Source organism: Podarcis tiliguerta (genome assembly GCF_965153285.1).
Source record: "Podarcis tiliguerta genome assembly, chromosome: 7".
In the NCBI taxonomy this organism is placed as follows: domain Eukaryota; kingdom Metazoa; phylum Chordata; class Lepidosauria; order Squamata; family Lacertidae; genus Podarcis; species Podarcis tiliguerta.
In genome coordinates, this window is record NC_139540.1 from 60,870,878 (window position 1) to 60,894,325 (window position 23,448).

A 23,448-nucleotide genomic window follows, 5' to 3' on the forward strand; every position below is an offset into this window, starting at 1 on the left:
TCTTTCCCACTGTAATGTGAAAACCCGGAGGGGCGGGGCGGGGCGGGGTGTGTATACACACATATATAAATGCACACACACACACGTACACACGTACACACGTACGTATATCTAGGGACTATTAGTCCTGCCTGAAGGCGTATCAGTCTCCCTTATAAGCAAAAAACCGAGGCTTGTTTACTTCCGAGTAAATATGTTTAGGATCGAGCCGTCACCCACTGGTCTTCAGCTCCGCATTGCCTCCAGGTAAGTGGGTTTGTCACTATAGCGAGGGCAGTAATGTGAGCAACAACCCGTCCTCTCTATCTAGCGCTCAAATTCCACATCAAACCTCATTCAGTTTAGACTTTAACATGTTCCGGGATCCAGATCCGGTTGCTTGTCTGGATTGCTCGTGACCCAGAACTTTTTTTTAAAAAAAACAACCCCTTTCCTCCACCCCCAAATTCATCACGTGACGTGAACGGACAGGGCCACGATCTCTATCCAAAAGGCAACTCCGGAGGTAAACCCTGCCCTGAGAATCTTTGCGCAGAAGCAGCGCTGAGTCCAATGGGGTTCACAAGCGCGTGCGCCTAGAACCTCAATCCCCTTCGCTTTCTATGGAGGCGTATTTGAGCCTCCCCCGCTGCAACCCGTGGATGTTTCACGATGGAAAACAGTGGGAATTCCCAGCTGAACTTCTAGCCCATTTATAAGGATCCTTGTTGAACAGGGAAGTTCTTTATGGAAAGTATTATTGCCGTCCCTCTGATTTTTGAGGGTGATCATTCCGCAACAAAAGGCTAAGGAGTGGACGCTTCTATAAACTGCCTCAAACACTTCCCTATCTGCGCAATCTTATACAACTCTACCCCGAAGAAACTCAATGGGAGTTCAAGGGGCTTCCAGATAAATGGATATAGGATTGTAGATAATGTCTTTCCTTCTAATGTCTTTTCTTATTTTGGGGGGGAGAGAAGAAAATTACTCAGCAGACAATGGATTTATTGAGGGAGGGCATCTTGCTCCACGGACAGCCTTTGCCAATATTCAAATACGTTTTAAGTCACAGATGAAGCTGCATTTTGAAGTGTGTCCTCTGGTTTCCTCGCCTCGGTCCCTCTCCCTGCACAAGTATTTATACGGTTTTACCTCCAGGGCGGATTAAACTTTTGACAGGACGGATAAGTGGTGATTTCGCCTCCTTTGATGCCGGGATTGCTGTGTAAACAGAAGGAAAATCTCAGGCTGATAATGGCCATGCCTCCGCAGCAACTTGCGAAAGCTTACAGAACAATCCTCCCGCTCCAATTGCGCCGCAGGGGAGGGGGAAGAAACGCCCCCCCCCCACTCCGCGCGCGCACTTTGAAAGGATCCACAGAAGAAAGAATCTCTGGACAGGGGGTGAGGACCCAGTGCTGGGTTAGCTGTATTTGTTGGCGGATGTAAACCAAAATACTGGGGATTAAACCAGTTTTAATCCCTTGCCCCCATTGGGCTTTAGTTTAACGGAGTTAGATCAGGCTGCCTGGAAGGTCGAAGTCCACGCCTGTTGGCTGCCGCGACTCCACTTCCGGACAACTGGTTGTCTGTTTAGGATCGGGCGCAACGTTCTCTTCTGCGGGGATGGCAGTTCTTAGCCAGTTTCTAGGTAGCAAATGAGAGGGTGCGAGAGAAATAAAATTATACGTTATAATCTCACCGGGTTTTTGGATTAAATGCACAATTCATGGGTCAAGGATATGGGGCCTGATCATAGGCCGCCGCTTGGACCGCTTTTCCGAAAAGGTTGTGGCCCTTTACGGTCCTATTATGCAGGTTTCCTCTGGAATAAGTCCCAGTAGAGTCAAAGGTACTTACTCCCAAGTAGCAGCCTTAACAACAACAACAACAGAACCATAAACCAAAGGAGGAGCTGGTAGGCGATATAGTAGTTTTTGCCAATATATTGCGGGTGACGTGGAGGACTCAGACTTCATACAGTGTACTGGGGCCATACAACCCCCTGACACCCTTGTGTTCACGTGTAGGTTACATGAGTGGGAACCAGCGGTTTCAGAGCTGCAACCTGGGAAAACATCAATGAAATCCGAGGAGATTTAGGCAGGCACGACGACCCAGCCAGCCAACTATTTTTATGTCTTCTTGATTTCGAAGAGAGGCAGTGAATCCCCCAGCTGAAGCCAAAGAGATCTAAAACAGTTCAGTGTTGGGTGGATCGTGTCCTTTCTCCTTTCAGTTATATCTGTATAAGTATCAAGATTAGATTTTGGCTAGTCTGCACTGAGTACTGTGGAAGAAACCTACTGAACGCAGCAGTTTAATTTTGCTCAATTAATTTTGCTACGAGGCAAGCCCTCCCCTCGAGGCTTACAATCTCCAAGGTGCAAAAGTGTAGGTTCCTTTGAGGTGTCACCTTCAACCTCCTTTCCACTGCCAAAGAGGCGCGTTTATGGTTCTTTCCCAGATCCTTGCTAACTTTCCCCCGCCCTTCTCTTCTTCTTTTGGCCCAGGGTAGAATCCCACCTTTGAGAGCGGGAGAGAATTTAATGCATTGTCTCTACCTTGCCGGCTGTTACAGTCCGACGACCTAAACGTATCTAACCTCGTGTAATGCGGATCGCGTGTTTCCCGGTTCACTCTAACTGCAGCCACAAACTGCAGCAGGTCGCCCCGAGGCGCTGGGACTGGGATGAAGTCGAGTAGTTTCTGCATGGGCGGGGCTAGGCTGAGAAATTCCTGGGATCCTCCATCTACGATGGTCCGCGTGATTCCCCGGGAGATTGGATTCAATCCACACAGCCTAAGGGTATTTTCTGCCTCGGACCCCCATCCTAAGACTAGCTTGGAAATGATGTCCTGTTGAATTGATCTTGGCGCCGATCCAGGTGAAGTTATTGACGGCTCGGTTTCCATGGAGCAAACTGCATCCAGGGCTGCAATACGCATTTACCTCCGAGTAAATCCCTTTGGATTCAGTGGGACTTCTTTCGGGATACATAGGCATAGGATTGAATCTGGCTTCAGCAGGAATGGGGAGCAAGACTAGGACCAGTATGTTGTTCTGATGACGATCACCCAAAGTCCAACATTAGCCCAGATTCGTGGTCCCCCACGTAACTGGGGGAAGCCTAGCACTATTCTTGGCTCTAAATGTATGTTAAACAGTAGCTGCGCGACTCACACGGACTAGCGCCTCAGTCACATTTATTTGCTTGGGGCAGATTTGCGCTTAGCTTAGCCCGCATACTTCAGGGCTGTGAGGTTTTGTTGTACGTATTTTTGTAAATGCAACCGTGAGGTCTACCAATCGGAACAGGGTGCAAAATAGTGACTCAGTTAACAAGTAAGTAAAGATGTGCCTCTAAGAACACGAGGAGCTAAAGAATGTGTGATCAGTACCAGAATCAAGCTCTTAAGTCATCTGACATTAAATAAGTCAGTCAGTCCACTCCTGCTCTCCCCACCCCATAAACGCCCTTCCCCTAGCAAACTAATTTTGCTGCTCTTGGGATTTGGAAACCCTTGCTGATCTAAATCATCCAGAGATCCACCAGTAGATCCCAAACTACCTTTCGCTCATCCTGACGAGAAGCAAGATAAGAGGGTCATAACATTCTAAGAATGCAGAGAAAACTTTTTCCTACTTGTCCCATATACTCAAATGCAACTGATTGGCCGTCAGTTGCAGGCTAATGAGATTGCCGCACACCAGAAACTCGTCCGTGTGTAGGCTGCGATCCTATGCCCACAGATTTGGCAGTAAGCCTCGCTGAGCTCAAAGGGTCGCTAGATGTGGCGATAGCCGCTGGTTTAGACGGCTAAAAAAAGAGATGTGTATGAGGGGGAGGGGAGTGTCTATCGCGGGGTTTTCCAAACGGAATGATAACTCAGTGGAAGCTCCACTAATAGTAGCAGTATATCTTGCTGGGAATCAGCAAGGAAACGTTGCCAGTTTCCTGTTCTAACAGGCAGAAACTGGAAAAGTGGAATATCGGGTGAGTTTCATACATTCTTGAATCAAATTTCCATTGCTTGCAATGGGAATTTATAATCCAAGCAATTGGTTGGTGGTTCACAAGGACCCTACTGCATCCCAGTAAAGGGTCTGAAGTCCCCGCTATTATTATTTTTTAGCAGATACCCAAAATAGAACACTACAGGGGTCGGAGCCGACTTTCACCCACAACTAATAATAATAATAATAATAATAATAATATTTATACCCCGCCCATCTGGCTGGGTTTCCCCAGCCACTCTGGTCAGCCTTCCTCCGTTGGGAAAAAGTTCCTAACGACTCTCACCTGTTGCAGCGCCCTCTGAACAGCCTACCCTTCAGCGGGGTAAACCTGTTCGCGATATTTCTGTACATCGGGAGAAATCGGGCAGACCCGGACGCTTCTTTTCCGATTAAACGGCGTCCTCTCGCCCTCCTCCAAGGGTTTAGAGCCGCTTAATATAACTTTTTTTATAGGACGGACCAGGTGCAGAGGGAAAATGTGATGCCACAGAGATTCGCACATGGGACTGGATCTAATCGGAGATCTAATCCGTTTCCTTTCCTGCTCGTTGACTTTAAAGGCTTGCCAGTGGGCGCTGGTGGGACTGAGACTCACAAGGGATTTCGGCCGGAGACCTTTGAAACCAGCAATCCTAATGGAGAATTGGTCGGGGGTGAATCGGTGAGCTGGATTCATTCAGAGCATAGCTTGGTTCTGAGCCCTCCTGGCGTTCAAAGCACCTTGATGAAGATGATAGTGGTGATAGTCATAAGTGGCTGTTTCGTTGCAAATATCTGTCTGGGCCCGGATTTCTACTTCCCAGCCCGCCCTGTCCCCTCCGCAGGGATAGAAATCTCGTAATTGCTAATCGGATGAACTCTTTGCCCTTCGGGAAAATAAAGGACGCTCCCTTAAAATAAAATTTTTAAATCGCTTAGCTACATGAACCCCACTTTAGGGCACGTGCAAAGCCTCCCTCCTTTGGGGAAAGGGATCGTTTCCCAGGAAGAAAGAATCCCCTTGAGAAAAACTTGTGTAAAAACTAGGGCCCCGATCCGCAACCCAACGCAACTGATGTAGTTCTGGTGACTTAAAGGGTCTCTCATTCCCTGCTTAAATTGGGGTTGTTTTGAGCAGCAGTGGTACAGTTAGGGCGCTGTGGGGCTTTGATTCGTGGTCCCGCGAGGAGGGGAGGGCGCGAGTTCCCTTTTTAGACAGGCGAGGTGTATTGCTTCAAAATGTGAGAAGCCGGACCTGTTGCCTTTGGGAAGCTCTCCTGCTCCTTCTGCTGGTTTTGGTGGGGCCTGGATTTCCGTCCCAAGGTCGTGCGCCCTGAAGGCATCACTGGTGAATAGGATCCGAAGAGGGTCTACGACCCCGATCAAGCTAGAGGGCACTTTAGTCTCCTTGACTCGGAGGAGGCAGATCCATAAATCTGTTAAGCAGAAGCAGCAAGGTTTGCGCCTGCTGGGTTGCATTGCTTTCGAGAAGAGTGGTCAGGATCAAAGCGCGCCTGCAGTCAAATCCTACATACTGTACATGGCTAGCTGTCTCTCCAATGCCTTTCTTTCTTTCTTTCTTTCTTTCTTTCTTTCTTTCTTTCTTTCTTTCTTTCTCCCTCCTTCCCTCCCTCCCTCCCTCCCCCTCTGATACTTCACTCTTGCTAAAACCCAGAAAACGGGACCATGCAACTGTTCCCCCTAATTCTGAAATTGACCAAAGTCTCTCTGTCTACCCAGAGAGAATCACCTCGCGGCTATGCAGGTTCTTTCCCGTCCTTCTTTCCAGGTATTTAGGGAGAGGGCAGATTCTACAGACGCCACTGACCCGAAACTTTTTACGGAGCTACTCTAGAGCAAAACTTATTTCCTAGCCAAAGCGGGCGCCCATCTGGTCGGAGATCCGGCTCAGCGCATCGAGACCAGAGCTGAAAAGGAGAAAGGACTGTCTTTTTATTACCGCATTTCCCTTTCCCACCTACAAAGTTTCATCTTGATACAAGCACAGTTCCGCGCAGATCTCTCGTCCGATACTTGCACACAATGGCGTCACAGGAAATGCGCCTCCCCCCCCCCTTTTTAAACTCTCGGGGAAAGAAGGCTTTGAAAACTCCTAGACCTTGTCTTAAGATTTGTTATTTATTTATTTTGTGGGAGGAAGTTTAACATTTTGTGGAAAGTCTCTGAAAGTTGGTAAAACGAAAACTACAGTTTGCGGTGATCTGCTCTGGCTCTGCTGCTCGCTCACCGTAATTCGGTGAAAAATATCCTTTCATACATTTAAGCAGACCCGGCTCCTTCTGGAACAATAGTGGAAGCCCCTTGTTCACTATGGAAAAGTGAAGTCAGACGCGTTTGAAAAGACCCCGAACACTATTAAACCCATAAAAGATGCCGCTTTTAGTTGTCTTATACCCCATTGCCTTATCACTTCAACAGCTGCATTGTTTCAGTAAACAGAGTCCGTGCAGAATTTAACACCCAATCCACAATTCGAATTAAACCCATAAACGGCGACGATTTAACAGAATCGTGCCTCTCGCTGTAGCAACTGGAACCCGCAATTCTTCCGCGTACGCAGCGCTGCTTTTACTGCCTCCCGCGCCCCAGGCTTAGTTTTCCAAAAAGTCTTAACTGTCTTGCTAACGGATACCGAACACATTTTAAAACAATCCCCGCTTTATTTGAACGCGAGAGATCCGGTGTATATCATCTCTGCTGCTGCTCTGGCCCTCAACTCGTCCTACAGCCCCGGCTATTTTGCGCCGAAGCCGATTGAGTTCCAATCCGGACTCGACGGGCGCTTCTGCGCAAGTGGGTCGTCTTGGCAAAGAGCCGTTGAAAGGATGCCGCGCAGACAGAGCCGCGCGACCTGCCATCAGAGCTAGCGGACGGGGAATCCTCGCCAGTCATGTCTCAAAGCCGGTGCAAAGAAGGGGGGTTCTGCAGAGCAATTGCCCTCTGTTGGAAGGGGGGGGGGTTGCTTGTCCCAGCAGGCAGCCTCTCTCTAGCGAAGTCTTTATTTTCCCCGAGCAACAGGAGACCTAAAACATCCAAATCTGCAACTGAACCCCTGTGGCAGCTGCTTTTTCGGCACACAACTCCTTGTCTCTCCTTATTTCGGTAGTTGCCCCCTCCCTCCCCCCCAGCTCAAAATCAGGTTGCCCAGGAGCGCCGCCTCCACGCTCCGGATCTTTGGGGCGCGCGGGAGTTAGTTGCCGGTCTCCATCTCTCTCGCTCTCCTTTTTCTTCGCCCACCCACCAATATACACCCAATTTCACTCCCCTGGCTTTTCTCCACACTGCAGCAAAGCCAAACAATAGGAGGAGAGTGGGGGTGAGGGGACAAAGGCGACGAGAGGGGAAAGAGGAATCCCAGCAGCTCCTCTGACTCCCTGCTGTTTTGATCCCCTCCAGGAGGAGATCAGGACGGCTCCCCGGAGGTGGGAAGTCAAGAAACTCCGCTCCAGAGAGCTGCTGTTTGCTATAAATCCATCATCCGCGGAGACAGGTTGCGAGCTCTGGAAGGGAGCTGGTCGAAATGCATTCCTGCGCCAGTGCGCAGGCGCGGGCAGGCAGCACCCTGCCTTTTTTTTTTTTTTTGACCAGGTGAGCTCCTCAGGCAGGTAAAAGAAGGCTTTGCCTAAAGAGATCGCAGGAGAGGCAGGCGGGCAGATCACTCCTTCCATGACCGGCAGGGACCTTGTGATAGGCAGCCCGGAGCCAGAATGTCACTCCTTGCGAAAATGGGAGACTGGCAGGTAACGCGATTTCTCTTCTCTTCTCTCCACCCCCGCCTGCCTTTGCTTTTCTTCCTCGTTTTGTCTGGGGGTTAAGGATAGGGAAAACTAGGAGGCTCGGATCCAGACCCAACAGACGAAGAGCGACTTGGGGTTCCTCTCTCGGGGCATTTTGGGGAGGGCAAGCCACCTAATAAGGACAATTCACAGCGCGTAAAACTGTTTGCGTAAAGGAGACCTTTGATGGCTTCTCAACAGGTGGGGGAAGAGAGCCCACCGAGGAACAAACGGCGCCACGGGCTTCCTCGTCCACGACAATCGCCCCCACCAACATTTCGAAAGAAACTTGCCGCGTGATCGCTGTTGATGTTAAACCACCACGGATCTGGCAAACCGGTGGTGGAGTTCTCCTGTAAACTGGTTCTCTTTATGTTGGTCGCCGAAAACTGGTTTGTGTGAAAGGTTTTTTTAAAAGGTTTTTATAGACCCAGCCTAAGTTTTGCAGGAGTTCTAACTCTTTAAAGGGCTCCAATTCTGAGCACTTTCAAAGGCGAACGCTGCTCCGCGCTAGGCTAGGCCTCTCAGGCTTTCACTGGGTGAAAGGTAGGGGCCTTATTTTCCAAAGGGGATCAGGGTTGGGAGACTCTCCCTCTCCGCGTCGAACTTCCATGCTCAACCTGTGGCCGAACTCGCGCCTCTTCCTTGTGGCTCGCGCCTTTTTTTTTTTCAGATTTCAGGCCCCGCAAACAGGGGAAAGTGAACTAGGTGCGCCATTGAAACCGGTGGCTTTTGCTCGTCGGGTAAACGATCCCGAGGAAGTTAAAATTCAGCTCTTGCCTTCAGTTCCTTTTATTCCGAATGGTTTTTCAGTACCCCATTGGGAACGACCGTAAACAGGGGACTTCACTGGAAAGGTTTACCAGAAGCTAAACTCTCTCCAGCTGAAAATCTCCAGGGACTTAAGAGTGCTTAACTTTGGCTGAGTCATGGAGAGCAATCCTAAATCTCTAAGGCATTTGCTGGGGGGGGGGGACACACCTGACATTTGTTTGAATGGAGCATAACTTACCTATAAGAAACCTGATCCTAAACACACTTCCGTGGAAAATGTGTCCAAATGAGGCTGGATAAAAGTTAAGGTCTTTTGTTTTGTTTTCCTATTTTGTCTCTATTTAACAGAATGGCATTGGCTTAAGTACAGCTATGCAGATATTGATCGGGTCGCAAATACTGTATGTATAGTATTCTGAGCCTAATCCCTCGGACTGATTCCTCCCTCCCCCCCCCCCACCGCGAGGCGGGTAGGCATCCAAGTAGATCTTATTCCGGACTAGTCCCAGTTTCATCTTAATCATGCTTTCCCCATAGCGCTGTACAATCAGTACAAACAGTATGGGGATTGTCACAAAAGGTGTGGGCTTTGCAGCACCCCTCCCCCACTAATTCTAAGGAAGGAAGCGCCACTGATTTGAGCTCAAGGGGACAGAAGACCCCAAGCGATAGATTAGGACCCCGCGTTTTCCTTATATTCCCAGGGCCGGCCATTCTTTCCACTTACTCCCAAGTAGTCGCCTCGCTTTCGACCTGTGGCTCTGAAGTCAGCTGGGACTCATCCAGCCGCTATCAGGCGGGCAACAGAATGAAGGCGCTGCGAGGGAGAGGGAGGGGAAGGCGACGCGGAGCCTTGAGGCCCTTCGCTCGCTAATCTTTATAGATACGCGCGTGTGAGTACGCGCGCGAGTGTGTGTTTTTAGGTCGGTTTTCTGCAGCCACCTGGTGAACTGCTACCACTAGCTTCGGTTCCTGCGAGAGCTTGAAGCTCTGTCCGGGAATGCAATTCCCCGAGTCTTGCAAAAGCTGCACGCCTCTAGCTCTCTGTTGGGTTTCGCAACCGCCGAAATCTTCGGCGGGAGGGAGCACCCAAAGCTTTGCGAAGTTCCCACACGACTGTGCCGCCAAGGAGGCCGGTTGGACGGATTCCCTCTCTCTCCGGCAGCGGAAGAGAGAAGAGGAGCGGAGAAAGAGAGAGAGAGAGATCCACCCCCTTCCCGTGCGCCCGTGCAACCCGCAGTAGTATTGAGTTGTGGGCTGTGTGTGTGTGGGGGGGGGGGAATCTTCCACTCCCGTTAGAGCCTGGGAGCCCAGTGGCGCAATAGCCACTGGAAGGCGCAGGGCCGCGCGCGCACACACATTGATGTGCCACCGAGCGCCCTGGCGTCAAGGCAATGGGCGTTTTAGACGGACCCTGGACTCCTGTGTATCGGAGGGGTGAGAGGAAGGGAGACCGCGCCTTCCTCCGAGTGGCCTCTCTCTCGCCACCTCCCCACAGCTCCCTTGGAAGTGGACCATCAACGGAGAGTGCACCGACTCTGTTATTCCTAGGAAGAGCCCAGAGGTGGCGAGGGAGCCAGCCAGGCGCAGTGGTCCTGCAGAATCCGAAAAAGGGGGCTCACCGTTTTGTGGCAGTCCAGAATCTCTAGGGAAACTCGCCGTTTCTCGGATCGTCCCGAATCTCTGGTGCCGTGGCGTTGACTTGTAGATTTTTTCTCTCTCTCTCTCAAAAAAAGAAAAGAACATCCCCTACCATCCCGATCTACAAGCTGCTTAAGCCGGAACAAACCTGAGTCGATGCCAAACTCTAAATTCTCCAGTGGACCTTAATTTCATCCGGTTTAACTGGCTTGGGTTCTCCTTTCGGGGGAACTTCAGAGTCTCCCAGACAGGCGAATTGCAGTGCGTTTCCCGTGCAAAGGATGCCTCTGCCTCCTTGGACCTGTAGATCTCGCTGTGGTTCAACAATAGGAGCGCATCGCGGAAGGTTGGTTCTATTCAGGAGGCTGGTCTCGAATTGCAGCTCTAGGTGGCCTCTTTATCCAGACACGTACAGACCCCAATAAGAATGTACGCATGCCGGTATCTGAATCCGCCAAATGCGACGATTCGCTTATAAAAGGGCCGGCAGCACACCTGCCTTGACACCTGGTGTCTTTTGATCCTGACCTGCAAAGCTGGGAGAGTAGGAAAGATGTTGCTTCTTTGTCTCAGGAAGCACGGTTTCTAGTAAAAGACAGAGGAGGACCCCAACCTGAGCGATCCGAAACGAATCCGGATTAAAAATCAAAAACAGTGTCAGCCAAGGCAAAAAATAAATAAAAACCCAGTCCGAAGGGATCTATTATGAAACAGTGTGTTTGAGCTATACAAATATAAGAAAGGAATCGGGTGTGCTGGAGAGGAAGGGGGCGCAGGCGTTCCCATTAGAGCTCAAGGTTGCAGTCCTCACTATATTTAGGGGCTGGTTCACCTATGCACCTACCTGTCAGTCCCTGGTGTCAGTGCTAATCAAAACAGCAATTCCGGGACCCTGGTCGAACCAGTCAGGATGCTCTGCAACCTGCTGTTTAAACCTGAATGCTGCGGGGACAGAGTGCTGTTGAGAGAAAAACACTCTGCACATGCTTATGAGGCACTTTCCTTTCTAGTATGACTTCACATGCTCCAGCATTCGCCCTCGGGTTCCGAAAAGTGAGAGCAGGCAGAAGCCTTAGGGTGCCAGAGGGTGAGAGTAACGGGAACTGAAGCTGGATCTCGCAGCTCCCAGTTTAAGCTCAGGTGGCATTGACTCCGGTGGTACCACTGATTCTCCCTCACATCCTCCATCCGACCCTAAACACTGCAGTCTTCCGGAAGTAAATCTTATTGCCTGTCTGTACTCGTCTGAATGCGGTCTGCTTAGGATCACAGCGCAAAATAGCCTGCGGGCTAAGCGTTTGTGCCTTTCTTCAAGTGGCTGAGAGAAGGGTTTGCATGGGGTTCAAACAGGTAGAGTAGGAGACCACTCCCCACCCCACCCCCAACTTCCTACACTGTCCACTGTCTCTGCCCTCTGATATTTCAGTGGTGCCCTCACAGGGCAGGATTGGGGGGGGGGGGCAGAAGAATTCAGGACTCCACTCAGCAGAACGAGTTGAAGGGCCCCCAAATGCGCCAGGGCACATCTTGAAGTAACGATATCCCCCCCACCCAGCAAGTCCATTAACTCCGGAGTCTACAGTTCCCCGAACTGCACCGCCGCCTTTCTTGGCCACATCTCTCTTCGATTTCTGCCGAACTTGTTCCGAAATAATTGCGCTCAGGATCCCACGCTTGGACAATACTGGCGCAGTCTTATTTCGCTAGGATTATTTGCACGAATGTTATCTTTCAGCCCAAGCGTCGCTTGTCCTTAGACGCAAAGAAAACCACACAAATACATAATAGACTTCTTTTGTCCCCATGGCGGGGAGGGGAGGGGGAAAGATGTTAAAAACCCCAGGAAGTGGGCGTTGTTGTTTTCGTCCCCTAAAAGGAGCTGCTGGTTCAAATCTGGTCCTTACGATGTAGGGGCGAGAATAGGCCTCAGTTTGGCGGAACAAAACCCAAATCAGAAAAGGAAGGATGGAGTGCTTTGCTGGGAACTCCTAAACGCCGTAGCGTCCTTAAGTCAAAGAACTGCAACCTTATGGAAAGGAATCCTATCGAACTCGGTGGGATAGGACTCAGTGTGGTGTAGTGGTTAAGAGCGATAGTCTCGTAATCTGGGGAACCGGGTTCGCGTCTCCGCTCCTCCACATGCAGCTGCTGGGTGACCTTGGGCCAGTCACACTTCTCTGAAGTCTCTCAGCCCCACTCACCTCACAGAGTGTTTGTTGTGGGGGAGGAACGGAAAGGAGAATGTTAGCCGCTTTGAGACTCCTGAAGGGGAGTGAAAGGCGGGATATCAAATCCAAACTTCTCTTCTTCTTCTTCTTCTTCTTCTTCTTCTTCTTCTTCTTCTTCTTCTTCTTCTTCTTCTTCTTCTTCTGGGTAAACACGAGCAGGACAGGGCTGCGCGGGTAAAACCTTATCACAATCGGGAGTAAACTAGCGCCACTCCCCGCACACTTGTAAACGTGCATAGGATCGGGTTGCACGTTGAGATCCGTTCGCGCCCATGGGAATGCTCCTTTTGACAGATTTGCAAGTAAAACTGCATCTAGTTTAAAGTTTAAATGTTATTTAAAGAGGAGGGCGAAAGGGAGAGGCAGAGAGCAATTAGATAGCAAAAGTAAGAACAGAAGGATGTGAGAACGAAACGTAGAAGATCGCAAAAATAGTGACTTTAAAAACACACATACGCCCCTCCATCACAATAAACCCCTCCCCCCTCTGTCTCACCTCCCTCCCTCTCGCCTGCCAAGAGTCCTGCTGTTTAAAAGTAGCTTAGCCCAACCCAGCCCAAACGCGACGGTGGCGGGCGTTTTCTTGGCTACCTGAGTCCATTCGCGCGCAGGTTGTTGCGCAGCGGAGCAATTGGCCTATTGTTGCTATGCTAATGAGGCGATTAGGCTGTTGGTGAAAAGACTCGCTTGGAAAGAAAAAAGGGAAAAGTTTCGACCATTAGAGGGAGATCTCCGAGCGGGCACGGGAGATCTCCTCCTCCTGCTGCTCTTCCTCCTCCTCCTCCTCCTCCTCCTCCTGCTCAAGCACTCCAGCGGGCGCGCTCTGCATGCCAGAGGAGAGCGCAAGGCAGGCAGGCAGGGCAAAAGAGCCTCTTCTCTCTCTTTCTCCTTCTCTCTCTCTCTCTCTCCCTCCCTTTTTCTCTTTCTGACTCTGTATCTGTATCTGTCTGTCTCTCTCGTTCTCTCGCCACGCCAATCCATGAAAATGCTTTGGAAACTGACGGATAATATCAAATATGAGGAATGTGAGGTAAGCGGTTTCCCGCGGCTGGGGCACACATCAGAGAGGATCTCCCGGTCCCCCGTCCCCCAATCCGTCCAGCCTTCCCCACCCCCGCTCCACCTAACAAACAAACAGAAAACCCAGCTGTTTTGGGGAAGCACCTTGCGACAGCTAGCGATGCCGTTGGAAGACCAACTTCTGCGCTAGGCGACCGAGCAGACTTGGCAGCTGGAGAGAGGGCGTCTGCGGTGGGTTTATACCTGGGTGCCAGGTGGAGGAGGCTACGCGTTGAGGAAGGAAGGGTGGGGGTGGGGGAATCGACCTCCTCGGCCCAAGGAGACCAGAAGGAGATAGGAAGCGGGTGGGGTGGGAGGAGGAAGCCCAGGCAGATCTTTCCACCAGTGCTGAAACAGTTATTGAGAAGAGGAGGGGGAGAAGATGGAATGGATGAGTAAAACGAATGAATGAGGACGAGCGAGACGACCCTTCTGAGTCAGCAGAAGGAGCCCCAAGATGTCCTAAAGTGGTCTGCCCCCCGACAGAGGTCTTTTTGAGCCACAAGTTCTGCTGAGGCGCACTGAGCGACTTTTTTCTCTGGTTTGGACCGTTGTCACTTCCGCGTCAGATCTTGCTGGCTGCTCTTCTCCTCGCTCTCCTCAGCCAGTTGGTGAGGGTTTTAACGACTTGTTGGGCTTTTAAGAGCACGCCTTTCAAACTCCAAAAGTCTCCTCGAAGGCTATTGGGAGATGCTCCTCGCACAGGTAGTGTGGAGGAGAGACAGAAGCAGATCAGGGCTGCCTTCAGCGCGCGCTGGCAGAGAAGATGCTTACTCGTTCCTTCGCTTTACAAGACTCTTGATATTTATTAGAGGTATAGAAAATGTAACTAGCGATGATGTTGGAGGTTGATGGAAGAGACGGAAAGATGCATATATGTGATGTCTGATGCTGATTATTATTTTTTAAAAGCCAGAGAGATAGGTGCATAGGCAGGCATAGATGGATAGGTTGAACCGCTAGAGTGACCTCAAGGATGCTTTTCAAATAAACGCATCTCAGAGTAGTTGTGTACAAGAGCTGTACTGTTGAATACTTTAAAATATTTGTTTCCCTGGTGGGATTTGGTGCTTCAAAACTCTGTTTTGCAAGTCTTTCTTTTCTATCTCAATCCAACGGTTTGGTGAGCAACACAGTATTTCTCTCTGCGCGCACACACAAACACACACAAATGCACGCACACTTCCTTAATTCTGTGCACAGAATAGAATCTGACAAGCGCCAGCCTGGAAGATTAATTAAGAAAACAAATGTGGGTTGGTGCTGAGATTTATGACTCCTTTGGAGAGGCGAGCCTGTCTACAAATGTCAGAAACTGAGAGTAGGCGGCATGCAGATCTCATTCTCACTTTCTCTACAGAATGGGAAAGGATGTGGGGTTCTCTCCCTCTTTTTCACCCACCCCTCCGAAAAAAGCCGTTTTAGGGCGAAAGCCGTTCGCTTCTCAGTGTCGAAGAGAAGTGCACGCGCGGTTGTGGATTTGCTTGGAAATGGCTTGTGTTGCTTCACATGGAGCTGATAAACAAACCAATACAGCGGTGAGGCTTCCAGAGCAGGCGAGGGTGGTGTGTTTGGAGAGCTGTGAGTGCTTAGGCGCGATTTTCTTCTGTTAAGAGAAGCTATCGCTACTGTTAGGGCGGTGGCACAACGCTTGAAGCTGACTAGCAGCTCTTGAAATGGACTAGCAACGCAATCCTAGACGTGCGCGCAATCCTAGACGTGCATGGGAGTTAAATGGGGTTTGCTCCCAGGTCACTCGGTGCAGAATTGCAGCTCATGGCTGCAGTGACACCCGCCCACTTACGCAGAAGTAAGTCCCATTGATCCTAGTGGGATTAACTTCAGGTAAACATACATAAGGTACTGAGTGCTCCAGAGTTCAGAGGAGACGTGCTTGATTTCAATTTTATTTCTAAAGTCTGTCTGTGTGCGGCGACAGCTTCTGGAACGCGGTAGTGCTCTTGAGCTGGACTGAACTTGCTTCGGCGTTTGCTTAATGCGCTTGGCTTCGGATGGCGCCCCAAATCGCCCATGCAGCAATTTGGAGACATAAGCAATCGTAAGAGGGTGTTTCGGCGGTGAAGCTACAGTTCTCCTGCTTTTCTGTATATGGAAATAAAGTCGGGAGGTAACAGGCTTACAAAAGCTGAAGGTGCATGCTTCTCACCCCGCCCCCCCCCCCTTATCCTTCTCCACTCGGCGAGGTGCGCTCTCCGGGAGTTTTGCAGGGACATGCTCGGTCGGCGGCAAAGCGCCTGTTGTTATGATAAGTCGGCAGCAGCAGCAGGAAAAGTGAAGCATGCCTGTCACCTCCCAGGATTCACTAGCTGCGAGTTGCCCAGCCAGTTGAGCGGGTTGGGCCGAGCCTGGGAGCCCCAGCTTGTCCGGGCCAGCCAAGCGCCAGTCGCCTCCCTTTTTCTTTCCCTCCCCTCCCCCCCGACAGTCTTCACCACCCCTTTTCCACGATCCTCAGCCCCAAAGGGGGAAAAAAGGGCTCCGCGGGGTTCCCGAGAGTAGCTCCGCCGCCCCGATTCCCGTCCCCTCCGCCGCCACAACCTCTGGGAGAACGGAGCTCCGAAAGGGCGGCGGAGATACCACGCGCGGAGCAGGGAGGGCCCTTCCCCTCCAGCCCGGGGCTCCGGCGAGGCCCTGTTGCTGCCGCCGCCGACGCCGCCTCGGGCCCTAGAGCCATGGACGTGACGCAGCAGGACGCCGCCGGAGCCGAGCCGCCAGGCCCAGGAGAGCCGGGGCAGCTGAAAGGAGGCGGCGGCGCCGAGGCGGGCTCCTCCGAGAGCTGCTCCTCGAGGAGCAAGAGGGCAGCTGGAGACGCGCAGCTCTTGGCGCTGCCCTTCGACGGCGCGGCCTTCGCCCAGCCTCCGCCGCCCGAGGTGCGCCCTTCTTCGCTTCCCTGCTGCCCCAGGACCTTGCCTGGGCCTCCCTTGCTCTTTCCACGATGGCCCCACCGGGCCCAGGTCTCCTCTTTCCCTGCCTCCTCGCTGCGCTCCTCGTCGGGCCGTCTCTTCACTCTCGCTTCTTCTTCGTTCACTGCCTTCCTGCCTTACCCTCTCAGTCTCTTTCTCTCTCTCCCCCCCCCCCCGATTCCCCTGCTGCCCCCTCCCCAAGTTCACCCCAAGCCCCGGAACCCACCCGGGACCTTTTCCCCGGCCTGCCGCTTCTTTCTTTCCCTTTCCCACGCGCGCTGCCCGTTCCCCTCCCTCTCTACTTACCCCTCTGCCCTTCCTTCTCCTATCCACTCGCCTTTCTTCTCTCTCTCTCCCCCCCCCCCCGCCTGCCTGCCTGCTCCCACCCTCTTGCTTCTGCCTGGCTCTCTCTCTCTCACTCACTTCTTCATGCCCTACAACCTTTTAAAATGTTGCCCCTTTCCTGTGATTCGTCAGACGCAGCGGCGGCGGCGGCGGCATGGCTCTCTCTCTCTCTCCCTCCCCCCCTCCCCTCGCTCTCTTTTTGTCTCTCCCTCTCTCTCCGTCCTCCCCCCCTTCTCTCGCTCCCCCTCCCCCCTCTGATTAGATACACTGATTCTTCATTCAATGGACGTCATTTAGAACAGCCTCTGCCTTGAGTTGCTTCCTCGCTTCACGCTCGATTTCCAGCCATTCTTCCCTTATTAAGTATTCGTGTAATATTAACAGTCATGAATATCTGCTATTAGGACTCTCGAGGAAAGCGAGCCGCAGATCTCCCCCTCCCTCCTTCTCTCTTTCTCTCTCTCTCTTATTAGGAGCTCACGTGAAGCAGTCGGAGAGGGAGGGGGGAGAGAGAGAGAGAGAGGTGTGTGGGGGCAACGCACCACACACGCACACACGGATTAAGGAACACACACACACATACACACACACACAACTTTGCACCGCAATAGCACCGCCGGATCCGGCTCTCCCTCGCCTTTTTTTCGCCGCTGCAGATCGCCGGGCGTTTGGGTCAAGTTCTGATGGATTTGAGTCGCGCCGCGTCCCCAGTGCTGCTCGCGGACCAGCCTGGGCGTTGGGCACTTGGTGTAGTCACAGTCTAGACCTGGGCTTCTTCTCCTCCTTTTGTGCGTGTGTGTGAGTGTGTGAGAGAGGAGAGGGATAGGGAGAGCGCGCTGCTCGCGTGCGGGAGAGGCAGAGAGCAAGAGACGCAGGCAGCGCGAGAGAGCCCGAGAGCCAGAGCTAAAAAGAGCCGACTTTTCTCTGCCTTTTTGTTTTTCTCCTGTGCCCTGACTTGGTCCCCCCGAATCCGCGCAGATGTTAGTTCACAGTTTCTCAGCGATGGTGAGTGGCTTTCTTAGCATTCTCTATCGGGGGCTGGCGGGGTGGCGGGATGGGCTGGTCTTGCTTGTGCCTTTTCTCAGCCTTGCTTATTATATGTGTGCGTGTTTCACATCCTGCCAGGGTCTGCCTGTCCTCTGTGTCTTTCCTCCTTTTTTATTTTTTTATTTCGAGAATACAAAAAAACTCCCCAACTTCTTTATTATTGCGTTGGCTGCTGCAAGTTAACTACAGAAATCCTCGTTTCCGCTTCCATGCCCGTCTATTGTGTTGGTGTTTTTGTCCTGTTCTGTCCCTGCCCGCTTTCCCCGCTGGATTTCACATCTTTTCCGCTCCTCTCTTTTTCCCGGGGATCATCACGCTCCTTGAGAGATTGAAGTCGAAGGCATTTAACGACATCTTTCTTATAATTCCCAACTGCCGCCCTCGCCCGTCCCCCCCCCCTTCCCATTTCTGTGGCTGTTAATTTCCTTTAGTCGTACCTGTGGGCTATAATTTCATAACCTTCCAAGTCCCAATTGCACGCCGGCAAAACCATTTACATTTTCGTTCCTCTTTCCCCACGCGCTTTATTTTTATTTTTGTTTTCTAGTTATTCGCCTTGATTTTTGGACATTTCATTCTTTTATGAAGAATGTGTGTGCATATGCAATATATGTATGTATAGTGTGTGTGTGATATTTATATTATACCACAGTTCCAACTTACAAAGCAGCACATTTTTTATGAGTCGTCAATCTTTTTTCTTTCTGCAAATGACTTATTCGAACCCACATTTTCATCATATTTATGGACGCGCTTTGAAGGAATAGCAGCTCTTTTGGGCGACGTTGCCCTGGGAATGCGACGGCGATACAGGTCCGCTTCTGCACCATTTACAGTCGTTCCCATTTAAAAGTTCCAGGCAGATGAGAGTCCTTTTCCTAAATGGTGTGGGAACGCTTTGGGTGGGTGGGGGTGGGGAGAGAGATAGGCTGAATTTTCGAATGACAAAAAAACCAAATCCCCTCTAATATTCTCCCCGCCCTCGGATCTGCCGTCAGCGTACGGATTTGGTTGGTTTTTCTATTTATGATTTTCCTTTTGTTGTAAGGAATTTCAACGCCTTTCCGTTTGGAAGATGCTTGGAACCAAATGTTTGCCAATCGCATCCTTTGTGTGTGTGCGTTGGGTGTATAATGGGGGGTGCGCGAGGCCTTCAAACCGTCTTGATTTTGATCTCCTCTCTCTTTCTCTCCCCCTCTTTTCCTCGTTCCCCAGGACCGTCACGATGGCACCAGCAACGGGACAGGCCGCCTACCCCAGTTGGGGAGCGTGGGCCAGTCGCCCTACACCAGCGCCCCACCGCTCTCTCACACCCCCAACGCTGACTTCCAGCCCCCCTACTTCCCGCCGCCATACCAGCCCATCTACCCTCAGTCCCAAGACCCCTATTCCCACGTTAACGACCCTTATAGCTTGAACCCTCTTCACGCCCAGCCCCAACCCCAACACCCAGGCTGGCCGGGACAGAGACAGAACCAGGAAACGGGGCTTTTGCACACCCACCGAGGACTTCCGCACCAGCTCTCCGGCTTGGATCCGCGAAGGGATTACCGGCGGCATGAAGATCTATTGCACGGACCTCATGGCTTGAGCTCAGGACTAGGAGACATCCCCATTCATTCGATACCTCACTCTTTAGAAGACGTACCGGTAAGGAGAACTCCGCGCCTGTATCCTCGCGGCGGCTGACACCAGCAATGCCTCGTTCTCCGGCCTGCGATGCGCACATCCCGCGCGCCCTCGGGCTGGTGGATGGGACTTGCGCTGGGCGCACCCAGCCAAATGACCGCAGAGAAAGGCAGCGAGGCGATGGTGTCTCTCCATCCGTTGGCAACCGGGCCGCTTTAATCTCGCCAGCGTCCCCCCTGCAAAAAATAGAATAATAGCAGTAATACCCAGCACACAGTAATAGTTGTTTGCATCTGTCCCTACCACTGCATTAACGGGGAGTTGAGAGGGAGACGCACCAGGAGAGAAATAATCCAACCAAAATAATCCTTGACGGTTTTCCCCCCATGCCCAATGACAAAGAGTGGGAACTGTAGGGAAGGCCCTGCAGTAATAATAATAGTAGTAGTAGTAATAGTAGTAGCAGTAATAATAATGGTATTAGAATTAATGTGATCCTCGGGCCTTGCCTTCGGTAGGATCCTAGATGTCTTGGGAAAGCAATCAGTCGACCTAAACATGCCTAAGGCTTCATGCATTTCTCGGTCGGGAGAAGAAAGGGAGCCTGCAAAATGAATTGCAAATCAACACCAAACCATTAAAAACAAAACAAAAAACCACGTTATTCCGGACTGAAGAATTGGCATAGTCTGAAGTGGTTAGCCAGGCGGATGGAAGAAAGAGAATGCATTATTTTTGGGTGTGTTTTTGAAAATGAATGTCGTTTATTCGTTGGGGGGGGGGGGGTGAGGAGGAACTAGTAGCTAACAACAGATAAGTAGTCATATTCTGACCAATATATTTTAGTGCCCTGAATATTTGCTGCCCACTCTCTGGAGTTGGGCTCTCTTACTCGTTGGGGAAGATTTCTCACGAAGCCCGGCGTTCGGGTCTCGGCCCTTTTGCAAGCGAAGAGGGCCATTGTCCGCGGGGAAGCACCTTACGCGCTTGGCTCCATAAGGGGAACTCACCGTCAGAGGTGCCCTTGCCTTCTGGCTCCCCGGCTGAAAAGAGTATTTGAGTAGGCCAGTAATATTATGCAAGGCTCATTATACCAGGCTAAAAACATTTGCGGGGCGGGGGGGGGGGGGGCTGGGGCTGGTGGCTGGTAGAAGCAGCTCCTGGTATCTGGATGTGATTTTTGCTGTTGTTGCTAAAACGCCACCCCAAATTACAGGATCAAATATTATAGCAATATGTCCACTGACAGTTTAATGATTTACAGTTTCATGTTGCAAGGATAATGTTCCGATGGGTTCACCTATTTGGGGGTCATTTTGGAAGCCTTTTTATTCCTTCCCGGTTTTGTAAATCATACTTGGAGGTGGTGTTGAATAGGGGATTTCGTGACATCCCGCCCTCCCTACGAAACCGCTTCTTCAGTTGTTTTGCAACAAACGCATGCATTCCCGTGTGTGGGAATTTAGGGAACGGTTGGGGATGAAAAGATCAGAACAATACGCAAAGCACGTTTGGGACAGGCTGCGGTTTTTAAAAATACTTCTCTGTATGGAAACGCCTTTTAAATGGCCGGGATCTACTTTCAAGCGAAAGGAGTACAGTTGAAACCAATGGGACTTCCCAACTCATGTCAAGATGTAAACGATTTTGAAGCTAGCAGCTGGGGTTTCGGTTGTTGCGAGGAACATGAGCTAAAATATATTCCTCTTTCGGAATTTCGTTTTGTTCAAAGTCTATTGCAAAGCGCAAATTGCATTTGAATGATAAATACATCCCATTTTATTCCCTGCTCTGGCAAGAGATGACTTATGGCTGGCACGTTTTCAGAAAAATCAGTTGCCAGCTAGATTAAATTCCCACTCCTCGCGCCCGCCCTTAAACTGAGCCGGATCCACAACACAGTTAAGCAGGAGCACCTTGCTTTGAGTTGTGGTTCCATTAAGCAGACAAAAGTGGCATGAAACTGCTTTGGCAATTGAACACACACACACACACACACACACACACACACACAAACACACACACACACACACACACACACACACACACACACACAGATCGCTTGTGGGGTTGGTTGTGAATTCCTTTATCAAGAAATGTGGGTCACAGAAAAAGGGTTGTTTTCAGTGTCCCCGTTGCTGCCGCAGTTAACCTTTCCTAGGAGCGGCTCCTTGGTTCTGAAGACATGCTAAGTCGAGGGCGAGAATTATTTAAGCATAAATATCTCGGCGGGATTTTAAAACCTAACAGTCGGTGGCTTGCGTGGACTCCATATAGGTAGAGGAATCAGACAAATAAAAACGTTACGCCCCACTACATTTACTTTATGGGTTTGGGGCCTCCTGCTTGAAGGGATCATATTTCCCTATATAGTTAAAAAAAAAAAAAGACCCCCAAAGAAAACTGCAGCGTTAGTCATTTCTGAACATTTCTCAATTTAATTATGCTCAAATCCAGAAGCACTTTAGGCAAGTTACAAATGAGAGCATTGAGTACAATAAAACCCGTAATAAAGCAACTTCGTACCATCCACCCGGAATCATTGAGATCAGGCACAATTAACAGGAGCATAAATCCAAGGCAGAATGGAAAATGTTAGGCTCGGTATTATTGCTGGACAGAGACAGAGAAGGAAGGGGGGAAAGGGGGTTTGGGGGTATCTCTGCGCGCCTGTCTTTTGAACGGCGGCCGGTCGCCTGCAATTTTTGCAACGCGGCCGCGAAATGTTCTATATCTCAGCAGCGCTAGTGCTAATTTGTAAACACAGACAGACACATTAGATAGACTGTCAGGTTGGGAATTAGAAAACATGATTTTCATTTTACTTTCTAATCACGTTTCGAAGTCGAGGGCGCGCCTCGCGGGCACGCGGGCACACACGCGCGCGCAAATCCATCTGTAGGCGAATTAAAAAGGCATCAGCCGAATCTGCTAGTGGACAATAGAGCCGCGAGCGAGGCTTCATGTTCTTGGGTTATTCAGCTAATATAAAGCTGGCTTCCTTTCCCCTCCAGTTCGTTTCCCCCTAAAAAATCTCCTCACCTCTGTGCCTCCTTCCCAAACGGATTGTTCTGCTTCTTCCCCCTGGTTTCCATTGTATTTCCCCCCTCTGTTCTCTGTGCCCAGTGGTGGCACAAAATTACCATTCTGAAATCTCCAAATCACTTTTAATCACTTTTTTCTTTTTTAAATACTGCAAGACTAAGACACTAGTCCTGTGCACATTTCCTGGGAACACAATTGCAACTTACTTCCGAGTAAACATGCATAAGATTCCATTGCGTGGCTGCAAATAGACGCCCATATTTGTAGCCAGCGGGTGTTACTTGCGAGTAAATATGTTCAGCGTCCCCCTGCACAGGCTGCAATCGAGTGCATGCGTTTTTGGAAGTAAGTTGTACTGAAACCGATGCGGCTTTACTGTCGAGTAAACGTAGTGAAAAGATTGAGCTATTAATTGTAAGATTCCAACAGCCCAGCCAAATGCCCCATCCCTATTAGACCTGGGGGCTGAGGTTAAAATATTGTTTCCCCCCTTTTGTTAAATCCTTGCACGATAATGCATCGAAATGAAACATTTTCGCATTGCATATATATCCATATCTGTTTGTGTGTTTTGGATCCAAGTACCGTAAGGCAGAAACATTAGAAAAAGAAAGAAGGAAAGAGAAAGAAGAAAGAAAGAAAGAAAGAGAAGCAGCTTCGTAACATGTTTCTTTTGGTATGTTTAAATATTCACATCCTTGCGTATCCCTTTTGTTGCAGCACGTAGAGGACCCGGGTATTAACATCCCAGATCAAACTGTAATTAAGAAAGGTAAGCCATTTCCTTTAACATTCCAGGCATGTCCTCACAAGCTCGGTGCTGTTGCGGAGAGAACTTGATAAAGCCATTGTTCCCCTCCCCTCCTCACCCCCTTCCATGTAATTCACAACAGGCTTTTGAAAGTGGACAACGACATGGACAGTCCTGGTTGCAAACCACCTTTCACGCGAGCCCAAACGCGCCGTGATTTTTTGTATGT

The 23,448-nt window shown here is 50.5% G+C and overlaps 1 protein-coding gene and 1 long non-coding RNA gene across 5 annotated transcripts in view; one reads left to right on the plus strand and one right to left on the minus strand.

The window, feature by feature from the left end:
* Nucleotides 1–419: 419 nt before the first annotated feature.
* LOC310681845 lies at nt 420–11,607 on the minus strand. The gene is made up of 2 exons (XR_014513652.1): nt 10,176–11,607; nt 420–1,629 (listed from the first exon to the last, which is right to left on the minus strand). It is a non-coding gene; the product is annotated as an uncharacterized lncRNA (long non-coding RNA).
* TFAP2A (transcription factor AP-2 alpha) overlaps nt 7,589–23,448 on the plus strand; it is a 29,518-nt gene continuing 13,658 nt past the window's right edge. The window contains exons 1-4 of one of the 4 annotated variants that reach the window (XM_083449812.1): nt 13,123–13,452; nt 17,726–17,752; nt 19,010–19,444; nt 23,189–23,240. In XM_083449812.1, the coding sequence (XP_083305938.1) occupies nt 13,402–13,452; nt 17,726–17,752; nt 19,010–19,444; nt 23,189–23,240 (565 nt within the window). In that variant the 5' untranslated portion in view covers nt 13,123–13,401. Of the gene's footprint in view, nt 7,744–13,122; nt 13,453–13,794; nt 16,370–17,725; nt 17,753–19,009; nt 19,445–23,188; nt 23,241–23,448 lie in introns of those variants that run through there. The other 3 variants (XM_083449811.1, XM_083449810.1, XM_083449809.1) reach the window with 3 other exon arrangements.